This window comes from Bos javanicus, chromosome 12 (assembly GCF_032452875.1).
Source record: "Bos javanicus breed banteng chromosome 12, ARS-OSU_banteng_1.0, whole genome shotgun sequence".
NCBI lineage: Eukaryota > Metazoa > Chordata > Mammalia > Artiodactyla > Bovidae > Bos > Bos javanicus.
The window spans coordinates 66,179,777-66,194,186 of NC_083879.1; the positions used below are offsets into that span (position 1 = coordinate 66,179,777).

At 35.9% G+C, this 14,410-nt stretch overlaps 1 protein-coding gene across 9 annotated transcripts in view; it reads left to right on the top strand.

The window, feature by feature from the left end:
• GPC5 (glypican 5) overlaps positions 1-14,410 on the top strand; it is a 1,566,851-nt gene that overhangs the window by 436,289 nt on the left and 1,116,152 nt on the right. Inside the window, exon 6 of one of the 9 annotated variants that reach the window (XM_061435210.1) lies at positions 11,250-11,453. The exons of the other annotated variants lie outside the window; for them this stretch is intronic. Within the exon in view, the coding sequence (XP_061291194.1) occupies positions 11,250-11,376 (127 nt within the window). The 3' untranslated portion in view covers positions 11,377-11,453. Of the gene's footprint in view, positions 1-11,249; positions 11,454-14,410 lie in introns of those variants that run through there. 9 annotated transcript variants of the gene reach the window in all.

Sequence of the window (14,410 nt, forward strand, 5' to 3'; positions counted from 1 at the left end):
TCTGCCACCAAATATTTACTTATTTTTGTTTTATTTTTTTTAATGTCTTATAACAATCAACACATTGGCAATTTGGTTTAGGTATTAACTGTTGACATACCTGGAGATTTAGAAATTAATTTTATTTCATTTTGAAAATGTACGAGTTGATATTGTTTATTTATTATTTAATTATTCTCAGGTAAGCTATACACTAAAAAGTGAAATGTCATCAAAGGGTTTATCACAAAAAGTAACAGTTCCTCTGAATTATTATCCCAAAGGCAACAAAACTTAGCCCTCTGTTTGGGGATCTTTCTGTTCTATCTTCATGTCACTAAATAGATACTTTCATTGCTATTTTCTGGTGTGTATGTTCCAGATACCTCTTAACTAATTATCCTTCTGATGGATGCCAATGAGGAGCTCTCAACCTCTTAATTTGCCTTTTCCAACATTGTCCATCTACTGATATTGATTGCTTAGTTCTTCTAGAATGTCCTAGTTGCTTTAAATAAAATGCTCACTCCTTTCATTTCTGACTTGCTACCTCTTGTGAGTATACGTGGTAAATGAGGTGCTCCTCCTGCCCCCTCATCCCTTCTACATTCTGAGTGTCGACCGCGCTCCCCTCCTTGGCTAGTGCCTGTCCTCTTCCCACTCAGGCTTTCTCCACCGGCTTCACCTGATGCCACTTTTCCACATGCTTTCTTTCAAAAACGTGTTGATATTTTGTCTTTGCTGTTAGTGCATTCCTGATCTCTCTATTTATGGGTTGAAATGATTACTTCTCTATTTCTGTTGTAATAAGATATAAGATGGAGAGGTTAAAAGAGTATTGTTTATTTTTTTTAATTCAATATTTTATAGTTTTGTTTAGGTTTTGTTCTTTAGTCTACTTTTATTTTCTTTTTTTAATGGTAGTTCTTGACTTGATTTTTATCTTTTTCCAGGTATGTGAAACTTTAATTGCTGATTTTTTTCTTATGGCATATCAAGTTGTAAAATTATTTATTTGCCCTTTTAGTTTATTATCTATGCTTCATAAACTTCAGGTTCATCTCATGTGTCATAGTATTGCTCTACTTTACTAAGCTGGGCTATAAAATAAAATAATGATTTGCTTACATATAAAATGTATAAGCTGTTTAACAATAATTATAACTTCTTAATGTAGGATAAAATTTATAGCACAGGCTCACATAAATTATCTGATTTTGAAAAAGACAGTTTTGATGTTTGTCTAAATAAAAAATTCATGCTCAACTTTTTCCTTTAAAATTAAGCTTTGATAAAGAATTATAATTAACTTCCAGAATCCCCAATTCTAGATTACGTTCCTCTTCCTGGTGTCTCATTTTATTCTATAATTTAGAGACAACTTGTTTGAGCATAGTATAGCATCAAATACTGTAAAAATGAACTTTATTACTATACAAATGGTGATGTTTGTACTGATATTGAATAATTTATTTTTTAATACTGGGAAAGCATTTTCTCATCCATCTTTTTATTAATAAATAAAAGCACAATTCCCAGTTTTTATTTTTCTTCTTTAAATGAATCATCTGAGGTCATTTCAATAAATTCCTATTCTTTCAGAATTCCTCAAATAAGGCAGATAAAATTTAGCCAAGACATTTGGACAGAAGCTTAGCGTTCAGTTGGTACATTAAAAAAAGGATCTTTGAAAGGCAAAATTAAGAGTTCTGCATCTGCCCCTGAAATTAGAGTCAGAAACTGAATGTGGTTCATCTGCAGCTGCTGGTGACAGAGTGCTTTTTCTGCTAGGTGAGCAGCATGGAACACAAGGAGAACTGTGACCGTGAGGAAAGCAGGTGGCAGGCTGACTGCTGAGTTGCATGCAGTACCTCAGCCAGCACTGCGGTCCTGTTACTGGGTTGTGTTCACATCAAAAGAGTACCCAGGAGAGTCACCGGATTGACAGCTTGGTTGACACATAGTTACAGAGTCTGCAAATATTTACATTAGGCGTTAGGGAGAAGGATAAGCACACATTATGGGGTGAGGAGTAAATAGGAAAGAAGGTCTGCGGTAGGGAGATCTTTCTCTTCTAAATAACAAGAGAAGGGTTTTTATAAAAGCAATGATTTAAAAGTGTAGGATAATCTGAAGAGAGTTCAATAAGCACATTTTCTCAGGAATTGAAAGATGATCTGAAGAGAGTACAATAAGCACATTTTCTCAGGAATTGAAAGATGATGTGTTAATATCTTAAAATGTTAACAGTAAGAAAGCAGTTCTCTATGGTTTTATCTAAATCTAAACCAGATTTTGAGTAGGAATAAATCTCACATGAGTTCCTTTGAAAATTTTCCAGTTTTATTCACCTCTTGATGAATATTTAGTGTGTTTGTGTATGTGTACATATTTTTCCCTCCATCCCATTATAAAGCTTTTAATGGCAGAATCTATAATAATTGAGGCCTAGACATATCATGGATTCTACCCTAATCATGACACATTCTATTTATATTAAATATATGTACAAATAGGATTTAGCCTGGTGTTTTGAACACCAAAGGTCCATCAAAATTATTTGTTAAATAACTTTATTGAAGACAATATGTTCTGTGTAGGAACAGTAACGGCAACATGATTAGAGTTTAAGAGCAAATTTAGTTCGTTTATATGGAGGGTTTTATTAATTGTCAAATACAAAAATGAATACTATTGGTACCAAAAGATCACTATCTTCTATTAATATTTGAGAATTTATTTTTAACAGTTCAAAAGAAAAGAAATACAGGAAAATGTTAATACTGGGAGCACAAGTCCCACACTCATATTCTCTACTAATGATAAAATGAAAGTACCAAGCCTAGGTTTCTATTTCTTCAACATCTTAGTAATTAAGGTCAATTAAAATTTTCTGAACTAATTTTATTTGTTATATAATGAAGTAACATGTCTTTGAAATGAAAAGAAATGGACATTTTCATTTATAATTTATGAATGCTTTAGAGATGGTACTAGCAACCTGATGATTTTTATATTGATAAAAAAATAAACTTATGTTTAAAAACCCTCATTAAAACTAAACCAAAACAAAGTGATTCTATGAAAACATCATTCAGACATACACACCTTGTTATTATTTGAATAAAACTAAACATATAATATTTTTCAGTTTAGGAATTGAAGACTGAATTTTTAAAAAAATATTTATTAGAGATGAGATTAGTCCATTTAAGTGACTACTTAAGTGTCTTAGCTTACTTTTCATTGTGTATTCTTTCCTTGTAAGGAAATAAGCACTCAAATTTAAAAGGTCAGAAGTTTAAAATAGTAAACACATGTCACTCAAATCCATGATACTCTAGTGAGATTGAGAGGAAGGAATTTGTAGGACCCCTATGGGTCATCCCTTTTCAGCCTTATTCATTACCTCACAGCAATCCAATTTCCTCTTACAATATCTTCCTTGATTGCATTTCCTATCATCTCATCACTCATGTGGCTATTTTCATGTAGAGTTCAGGTTATGCTCAGTCTCTTTTGTTAATAGAGATAAAATAAAACCACATGTGTCACACTTAGGAATTTGAATATAAGTGAGTAAATGGCAAACATTCTGCCAAGAGAATTTTTTGAGATAGGATTGATTTTAAGAGTAGATTACAAAATTTCTTTTTCCTATATATCTAAAAATGTACACTAATCTTTCTTATTTCTAGTGGTCAGGATATGGTCTGGCAGATATTTAGATTTGTAAGTCTAGAGATATATTTTTATTTGATTTTTTTCATTTTTATACATCATATATATCCTTTATACATTTCAAAGTAATTACCGCCTGTGTTTCTGTAGGACCTTTATAAGATAAAAAGGACTGAGATATCAGGAGCTCTTAACTATAATGTTAATTTTTTTCCTAATAATCTTTTATGACCAAATTAACTTTACATATATATATATTTACTATTCAAGTCTGGGACAATCTACTTACTCATTAGGTTTTAGTCTAGATGCCAGTCTTGCTACTGTTTTCTCTAATGTTTGAATTTCCTTGTGTTGAAATAATGGGGGAAGATTTTGATAGCCTGGTCATTGAAGAAAAAAATGTCAAGACTGTTAACAGTAAGAAAGCAGTTCTCTATGGTTTTATCTAAATCTAAACCAGATTTTGAGTAGGAATAAATCTCTAAGACATCCAGGCCCAGGTTTTTTTTTTTTTTTTTTCCTTCTTCAGAAATATGTTTTATTTGTTTCTTTGATTTTGCTTTTGAAACCTTATCCATCTGATATTGTAAACACATGATTTTTCCTTTAAAACCTCAGCCCTCTGACATTTTAAACATATTTCTAGGTTTATAATTGTTTGCTAGCTTGAATTATATCAAATTTTATCCAGCATTCATAATTTTCCATGACACAGATATTTGCTGTGTTCCTTAAATGTGCAGATCCCCTCTTTGTCTCAAAAAACATCTCTGAAAGTGTGGAATACACCATGTGTGTAGTCCCCATGAGTGCGTAGTCACTCAGTCGTGTCCGACTCTTTGCGACTAAACAACAACCATTAATGTAAGAGTAAATCAATTAAAATAGGAAAGGAAATAAATAACTGATAGTGTTTTTTGCTTCCTTCTTACAAAGCAGATAGTTTAACAATAGTTCAAATTATCTGTAAGAAGTATTTAGAAACACAAAGTGCTTAGCAATGGATTGTATAATTTTGGTAATTATAATTGAAACCAGAATGTTAATTTTAAAAATTTTGTTTATAAGAATTATCTCTGATACATCTTTTTAGTACTGTCAGTATTGAGATATTAGTCTAGATGATTCATCCTGGCAATAAAAGTTAATAATTGGAGATAGCTGAATATTTTTCAAATTGTGGAATTGTGGTCGCTCAGAAGGTTATGAAATCAATTTAAAACTACCAATTCTGTGCGACCCCATAGACGGCAGGCCACCAGGCTCCCCCGTCCCTGGGATTCTCCAGGCAAGAGTACTGGAGTGGGTTGCCATTTCCTTCTCCAATGCATTAAAGTGAAAAGTGAAAGGGAAGTCGCTCAGTCGTGTCCGACTCTTAGCGACCCCATGGACCGCAGCCTACCAGGCTCCTCTGCCCATGGGAATTTTCCAGGCAAGAGTACTGGAGTGGGTTGCCATTGCCTTCTCCGAAAACCACCTTTACTTTTTAATTATTAATGAAAAAGAACAGACTAAAGCAGAGTATACTGTTCAGTAAATATAAATGTTATTTTGTGAGACTTTTCATTTGGTTTTGCATGTATACCCGCCTACACTTGGTTGTATGTATATATCTATGCACTGCCTTGTGATATATATGTTCCTTCTTACCATAGATTTCGGCATTTAAAAAAATCACTGTTTTAAGGTCCGATTAATCTCTGAATAGTATGTTTGCCTGTTTTCACTACAAGATGAAATCATAATGCCACTGGTATTTTTGTCCTCAAGCTGATCTTTTCTCCGTGGAATCCCATTGCCATGCCCACGTGCCAACATACACTTTGCAGTTATGACATTGATTTTTCATCCCAGTGCTCACCAACCACCTATCATGACAAGTAATTTGGAAGAACTTCTTGACATCTCTTGCTTAAGGCTAATGTTTTATTTAGCTGATGCACTGTCAGCTACTAGTTACTGCGAGCCATCAAAAGACTTGAATTTAAAACAAAGAGAGATAAATCATTCTTTTTCTTATTTGGACTTTGCCTGATAATTCTTGCTCATATTAATAGCTTTTGATGTGCGAAAATGATCTCAAAGAACCATTTGATAATTGTATAGCCCATTAGCATAACAAGTCATTATGCCCACTTTGAGTCCCGAAGAGGGCAGAAGCACAAGAAAGACCTGCCAATTAGATTAAATTTTTTCTGGAGATGTACAGGTGTGAACTTTGATTCAGGCTGAGGCAGCTAAAGGAAAGGAAATGGGATCTCAGTACAGGACCCTGCAGGCCACATTGAAATGAGGGCTCTACCTGCTTCCTCTCCTGGATGGAAGGTCATGGAATGAGCAAAGAGGAAGAGCAGTGTGCTGAACTGTTTCACTGTGGACTTTTTAGCATTTGGCGGAATCATTACTTCTCTGAACCACATGGCAAAGCATAGCCTTCACTCTCTTTTTCTCTCTCTTCTGCCTTTGGCAAACTGTCAGAAAAGTGGGTGGCTCAAAAATTAGTAGGGCCATGAGAAAGGATGTGATATGGTTGCCTCTTTACTTTCAAAAATATTTTAATAGTACAACTTTACAAACTCCTTCCTGCCCACCCTCGTGGTCTACCCTCCACCCACATGCAAATCTGAGCTGACAGTATTTAACTCTAAGGCTGAAAATGGACAGCAGGGAAATATTCTACATGTAAATATATGGTTAAAGAATCTTTGTGATTTCCTTTAATGCCTTGATACTTAGTTTATGCATTTGCTTAAGAGCTAATGGAAGGGATAATTTAATATTTTATTTTCCAAATTAAAGAGTTGTATTTTGCTGCCATTAAGATACCCTAGGCTTTGCTTTATTGGATCATTAATTAGCACTTTGAACGGTCGAAGGGACTTATTCAGTTCACATGTATCTTGCAACACACAAGAGGCGTATATTAATGAAAGACTAAAACGTGCCCAAGAGTCCCTTAGAGCTATATTAAAACACTTATAAATGGGACTTTAATTTACAGTGCTGCTAAAATGAAAATGAAATGCTATATTGATTCTCAGGCTGGATGCTCTTTAGAAAATGCAGTATGTATATTATTCCCACTCCAAATTATAACTTCAAATCTGACCTGGACACACTCAAAGATAATTCTCTGAAGACCAGTTACAAGCATGTAGACCAATTAGAGTAAGGATCCCGAGGATGACTTTTGTATACTAGGTGGCAGAGGGTTTCCAGGAATCTTCTTCTTGTATTAAGTACCATAGTTTTGTTCAGCTTTGCAACTGAAGATGAGAATTCATTAAAATTTTGTTCTTCAAAAGTGGACTAAGGTTCTTTTTACTAATATATGGAGAAATACTTAGTGAAGTTTAAATTGCATATTTTGTCTTGTATGAGTCATTGACAAGTGTATTTCCTCTTTAGTGAATTGTTTTTTCCATATGTTAGGAGAAATAAGTTTCTGTTTTTAATTTTTAATTTAATTTCACTATGTTCAATTTCATTTTATCTTTAAGTTCTACATTAAAATAACCAAAAATTAATTCTTAAATAGCATGATTCAAGGAAGTGCATAACAGGGGATAATGCCTCACAGTCTTGCAACACTTCTTTATTTTTTTAAAGACCTTTACCATTAATTACTTTTGGGTTCCTTAAAATAATCCTGTGATGTATTTTCCCACTTTTACAGAACAGGAAATGAAGTTCAGACAAGCTGAGTTACTTCTCCAAGACTAAGTAGTAAATTTTAGAAGTAGACCAAAATAGTGCTTCCTTTGTTTGTTTGTTTTTAAATGCCTGATTTCCATTGAGCACAAGAAAATCCCATAGAAATTTTAACTAAAAATTATCTAGGAGCTTTACATATATTATTTAGTGGGAATGGGGGATGGAAATATAATTTTTTTTTAAAGTTGGTATATATACACAGTTTGGTAGGAAGTGGGGAGAAAGAAGGGCTTCTCAGGTGGCTCAGTGGGTAAAGAATCTGCCTGAAACACAGGACATGCGGGTTCAGTTTTTGGATCAGGAAAATCCCCTGGAGGAGAGCATGGCAACCTACTCCAGTATTCTTGCCTGGAAAATCCCATGGACAAAAGGAGCCTGGTGGGCTATAGTCCATAGGGTCACAAAGAGTCAGACAAGACTGAAGGGACTGAGCATGCACACATGGGGAGAAAGAAACCAAGCAAATGAACTAATTAACTTAGCAATATTATCAGCATTACCAATGATCAGAATTTTACATTACATCAAAGCTTATATTTGCAATGTTTTTGTGGGAATATTTATAGTAGAGTTTCAATAAATTCAATGCATGTTTTTCAAGTGTTCAAAGCGAAGTATATTTTTGCTAATAAGTCAGTGCTTCTCCAAGCCTGCTTGGAGACCAACTAATATCAGATATACCTAGAGTTTAAGAATACAAACTTCTAGATCCTCCTCTAAAACCTAATTATTCATAGTCATTGAAAATTGACCCAGTTATCTTCATTTTCAAAAAGCATCCAAGATTTGGCCACTAAGTTTGAGAAGAAATATTTTTGCTTTTTTGACATAATATAAATACACATAGACATTATCTGAACAGATTTACGACAACCCTAAATCTCCTTTTCAAATCCTATACTTTTTATCCAAAGTGAAAAGAGAAGGTTACATAATAAATTAATAAGTAACACAAACTTGTCAATAAAGGAAATGGACACACACACACACATATGTATAGAAGATGCATTGCAATGAGAGGATTTCTGTTTTAGGTAAATGACTGAGAACGCCTTCAATCAAATATTAATTAATAAAGCAGCATTATACTTTGGGAAATAATTCAAGAAGTACCAGCAATTTTGTTTCTACTGCTGCTGCTTCTTTTTTCTTTTACCTTTGATTCCTAAGTGGTCGCAGAACTAGTCATTTCATTTCCCTTGTTTCTGGATTGTACTTTTACCTGCCTATCGGAGCCAGTCAATGGCTAAGCTTAGACTAGACTTGAACCCAAATCTGACCACAAAGCCAGTGTTATTTCTATAAATTCCATAACTATGTGGTTACAAAATTCATGCACTTACTATCTAATTTAGTTTTATAACCTAATATCATAAATACAAAGCAACTTTATATTTAAAGTATTTTTTGAGAAATTGCTTCTTGTAGTGATTGTCGGTCATTTATGTCTCTGGTACAAATTGCCTTGAATAAAATGCTGCTGTGGTCAAAACAAAATCATTATTACGATCCACTGAAATAAAGACTGTGTTAAATAATTCTGCTCTAAATAGAAGCGTCCAATGTTGTTCTGTGCACTCGAAGCCATATATAGAAGACAGTCATACGTTGCTAACATGTTCTTTCCTCAGTGATGTTACTGCATCACAGCAAAAGTCTAAGTACACACAACTGCTTTCACTCTCAGGCGTTTTCTCAGCGTAGCCACGGTGTGGAGCTGCTGTGTAATGAGCCAGAGCCGAAGCTCCCAGGCGGTCTGCTGAGTCTAGTGAAACAGAACGGAGCAGACAGACTGAATAAGGCAGAAGCGCAGCACCTAAAAGCTGGCTTTATGTGTTGAATTGAAAAGATCTGTACTTTCAATGAAGAAAACGCTGTGAACGTTCTACGTGAGATGAAATGGACTAGCATAGGCTCCAAATAACGCTCGGAGAAGTCCAAGTTGTCAGTATAAAAATGCTGTTGCTTTAGAGTTTATTGGGCTTCCCTTGCGGCTCAGCTGGTAAAGAATCTGCCTGCAGTGGCGGAGATCTGGGTTTGATCCCTGGGTTGGGAAAATCCCCTGGAGAAGGGAAAGGCTACCCACTCCAGTATTCTGGCCTGGAGAATCCCACGGACAGGGGAGCCTGGCAGGCTACAGTCCATGGGGTCACAGAGTTGCACACAAGTATCCTTATGTTTTCCAAGTGGGGAAATAGAGGCTGAGAATCAACGTTAAGTTCTGATTTGTCATGTTCTAATCTTGCATTTCTTCCATTTTTGTTTGGTATATTGTCCAGTATCCCACAGGTTGCCATGTGGTTTGAGTTCCTCTTCTGTACTTCCTTATTGCTCTGTTTCAGCATTCCTATCCTATCCACCAGCAGAGAGAGAATGGCTTTCTTGATTTTTGTTAGTCCTGTACCACCACTGACTTAATTTTTAGAATAACGTAAACTCCAGTAGCAGAAATGGAGAAACAGGAGTTGGAAAATCAGAGAACTCTTGCTTGTATTAGTTCTTCCCAGTTGCCAAGAGCATATTGGTATAAAATATCTTGACCTCTTTGGATTGCTGTCAGGAAATACAGAGCTTAAATAAAGTCCACAATCCTTGTTTCTCACATACGTTTTGCTTCTTAAAATTACACTTTGTGCAGTTTAAGACCAAAGTGTTGTATAGCTGCTACATTTCTGTGATTTCAAGCATAAATTCCAAAGTGAGGCATTTCAAGCTATAGACATGTGCATTTGTTCTTTAATTCTGAAAAAAAATCTGATACTTATGACTTCTTAAAGTTCAGGCAGATCTGTTTTGATTATCTTACAATTACATGCCGAATATTGAAAGGAGTTTTTTGACATATATAAAACAGGGTTTATGTGTATATGTTAATTTTTACAGTTTAAAAATTTTTTTTTGCTTGGTCCAAGAAGCCACTTTTTTTTTTTTTTTTTCCCTTTTGGATTACTTTGATGCACCTGTTATGATCCTGCTGAAAGCTCTCTCGCTTCTCCAGCGCTGTGAGAAGAGCTTTGTACCTTTGAAATTTTCATTAGCTTTTGACTGACTGCCAAGATTTTGGCTGCTGTGGTACAGAGGCGACCGCACATTGGGCTGCCAAGTCTCAAACTCTTGTTTAGTGTGACAGCGAGAACTTTCAGACCTCACTGAAGTACAAAGCTTTCACAGAACAGCATCGTATTCTTTAGTAGGTGGTTGGTGCAAGATGGTTAGTCCTGGGTGATCCAGGAGCACATAGGGTCAGGATCAGAAGGGTCCTCACACGTGTTTTTCATCTCTGGGATGGTAGAGTGGGGAGGAAGGGGCAGATGAGGTTTGCCAAGTCTTGGATACAAAGCAGGGCATTTAGAAAAGGTGCCAGGCACGGATCCTATTCAATTTCTTCCAGTAACTCCTCCTCGTGTGAAAGTAAGACATTTTGGATTAGAAATAACCTAATTAATTTAGGAATCAAGATTCATTTAGAAACAAGTAGTGCATTTTTTGATACTCAGTTAATTTAGCATTTAAAATACCTGCTCCTGCCCAGAGTTAAATCCTATCAATTTTAAATTAGGTTTTGAAACCTTAGCTGAAAGGTTTAATATAGCTTTCATGGATACCTAGCGTGTTTTTGACATTCTATCACATACATGACTGTATTTATATGTTTCTCTTTATGTCTCTGTATATATAGATCCATATCTGTATCTACTAATCTCCCACTTACAGACTTTGAAAATTCAGTTTCAACAGAGTATATGGGACAAGGAGTCTGACATCATAGTCAGTATTTTACAAATGTAATATTGGAATTTGTTCTCAAGTTCTTGTTGGGATGCAATTGTTTTTAATAGCTGGTGTCCTGCTGTCACTTTATCTGTTGACAGAATGCCACGATATGTGAGGATGGCAAACACCTGGGGTCTGCTGCTTTCCATGTCAGCATCTGGAAGATTTCAAGAACATCGTAGACATGACTTGCATCCTTATTATCCTAATTGTCTTCAACACTAGTTTAAAAAGACCAGCAGAAATGAGTGTGTAATAGAATAACTAGAGAGGCCACCCATTCAAGAGAGAAACCACAACAGCCCAGAGCTTGCATTGCTCTTGGTGGATCAGTGAGAACAAGCAACGTGACTCCTTATTCTCCTGTGTCCCTTTCTTTCCTTGAATTCTTCTAATACTCCCATTTTTATAGTATCCTTTCCACCAAAGGAAAAAAAAAAAAAAGATATACAAGGAATCACAGGCCGTGTGCTGACCAAAGGCACCTAAATCCTGGGACCCGTGGTAATGAAAATATGGAGGCAGGATGTGAAGCGCCCTCCTGCTGTTGTTCCCACAGGACTCTGCCTTCAGCAGCTCTCCCACTCCTTGCAGGGGGACCAGAGTTCTCACTTACCTCTGCCGCGATTTCTGGTTTTCTACTCAGGTTCCACTGAGGTAGAAAAGATTATTATTATTGTTATTTTTTCACAAGTGAGAAATCCTTTCTTTTTCCTAAAGCAAAGAATAGTTCAAATGAGATGCCCCCTTTCTTCTCCTTCTTTTGTTCTTTCACTTCCTAGACTTCTTCCTTCTTCTCTCATCTGACCCCTCCCTCTTACTTCTTCTATTGCAACCAGCATTTAGTGAAGTAGTTGTTGGGTCAGGTCCTTCCCAGATTATATCAGGATAGCAAAGGTGGATAAACCACTGCCCATTCCCTCCAGAAGCCTACCTGGCCAGACAGTGTTACACAGTGTAAGCGCTCTGGACATCAGGCAGATCAGAGCAAAGGGTCAATAAGGGCTAAGTTAGCCAGAAAAGTGTACAAAGTGTTAGTCATTCAGTCATGTCTGACTCTTTGTGACCCCATGGACTCTAGCCCACAGGCTCCTTTGTCCATGGAATATTCCAAGCAGGTATACTGGAGTGGATTGCCATTCCCTTCAGGGGAACTTCCCGACCCAGGGATTGAACCTGGGTCTCCTATACTGCAGGCAGTCTTGGTTGTCTGAGCCACGAGGGAAGCCCCTTTCTTAACCAGAAAGGACTTTATTTAATAAATATTTAATGATAACTTACAATGTGTAATTTATTTATGTCTGACTGTACTGTCTCCCACGCTTAACCCTTCTACTACTGTAAGTTCTTTGTGGGTAAGGACTGTTTTGTTCAAACTTATGTGTCCTCTGCCTATGGCAAAAGGTTGTACTGGGAAGTATTTGTTGACTGAATGCATGCATATGCAAGGAAAGCCTTGATGAATGATGGGAGAATCGTAGGGAATTATGTTTCCTTTCAAGATATTTCTTCCTTCCCATGATAGGGAAGCTGTGACTAGACAGCATGGGTTGGAGGAGTATGAAAAGTATTTAGTTTAGTTTAGTTTCAGGCATGAAAAGATACTGTCAGTTGGGGTTACTCATTGAATGTTCCTATTCTCTCTAGAAAGGGTGAATTCACCCAGCGTTGAAATCAAGGGGTATATAATTAACTGCTTAGTCATTTGTTTGCCTTCATCCCAGGAACCAGCTGTTTCCTGGATCGTACTTTATTACAATTTTTATTTATAGTGTATCTTTGCAAGAAAAACATCCGGTGCGGCGAGCCCAGCAGTTGGTGGGTAATAATGCGTATTTTAAAGCTACACAGAAGACACTTTTTGTGAGCTATCTTAGAAAAGCGGGGGTGCCAGACCCTCTCACCATTATTTGAAGCTGTGGGAGGATTTCCCCTGAGACTTATGACTGTGGTAGAAAGGAAAGAAGGTTAGCCTTGAGGTCAGAGATCACAGATCTGAATCCTTTCCCTACCACACACGTCAACAGTGTGGCCTGAGGAAACTAGTTTGAATGTGGCTCAGTTAATACTTGCCTCACAAGGAGAGGAGGTGTGGCAAGAAGAGAAAAGATGAAGTAAGAGTACTCAGCACTTACCTCTGTTTTTTTTTCTCCTATGTCACTGGTGTAAAATTTGTTGTTTTGAAAAATCAACTCACACAATTTAGGAATTAATTCAGTTCAAATTATTCTACGTGTGCTGATTTTGAATTTTATCTTGATTTTAAGCATTTTTAAGGAAGGTCCACATTAAACCTATTCCCTTTTGTCTGGTAACTTATCTCAAAATGTTAATATTTAATAGCCTCACTAGATACATTGTTGTATCTTTAGGCATACAGATGAAAATGCACAGTCACGCCTGTAGATGGCACCATTGCACCAGATGGAATAAAATCACAATGAAGTATGTGAGTTCTTTGCTAGAACAACCTGTTTAGTGTCAGGACGCGGGAGCCTGGTTGGCTGCCATCTCTGGGGTCGCACAGAGTCGGACACGACTGGAGTGACTTAGCAGCAGCAGCTGCAGCAGCAGCTTAGGAAACCACAATGCCAGTTTTTGGAATAGGAAAATGATGTGTAGGACGATGATATTAATTTTTTTTTGAAAAAAAGAAAAACAGTGAAAAATCAAATACAACCTGGCAGATTCTATAGTAATTGTGTTCATTTTTTAAAAAGTATTTTAGAGGAGAAAAGAGATTGATAAAGGTCCAGATGGAAGGCTTTAACTTATATTTTTTGGAAACATTTAATTAAACTAAAGAGGACCACAAGTAATTGAACTTACAGTAATCAGTGTCAGCTCTAGGCTACACAAAATAAAATTCTGTAGCTACCCTATTTTTTCTATTTCCTATACTTTATGTGATAAAGAACTTCGTATGAATATATTTTTCAAAATTTTCTTTTGATTAGTTTCCTTTCTGGATTATGTAAGTAGTTTACTTATTTTTTTTTAACAGATATGTGATTGAATTTATGTGTTGATAATCCTAGCGAGAGTACTAATATTTCATTTTTTACTTCTACTTCTGTGGCTTATGAATCATTAAGAGAAATTTCAACTGAAAGAGTGTTTGAGTAACTGAATTATTGGGGTATGCTACTGGAATAAGTTGTGCAGTCTTATAGTAGAAATTAGTATCTGGGGAACAGTGTTACCAACCACAATTGATGTATGACATAAGGAAATTATTTTTTATTCTAAATAGCAGTTG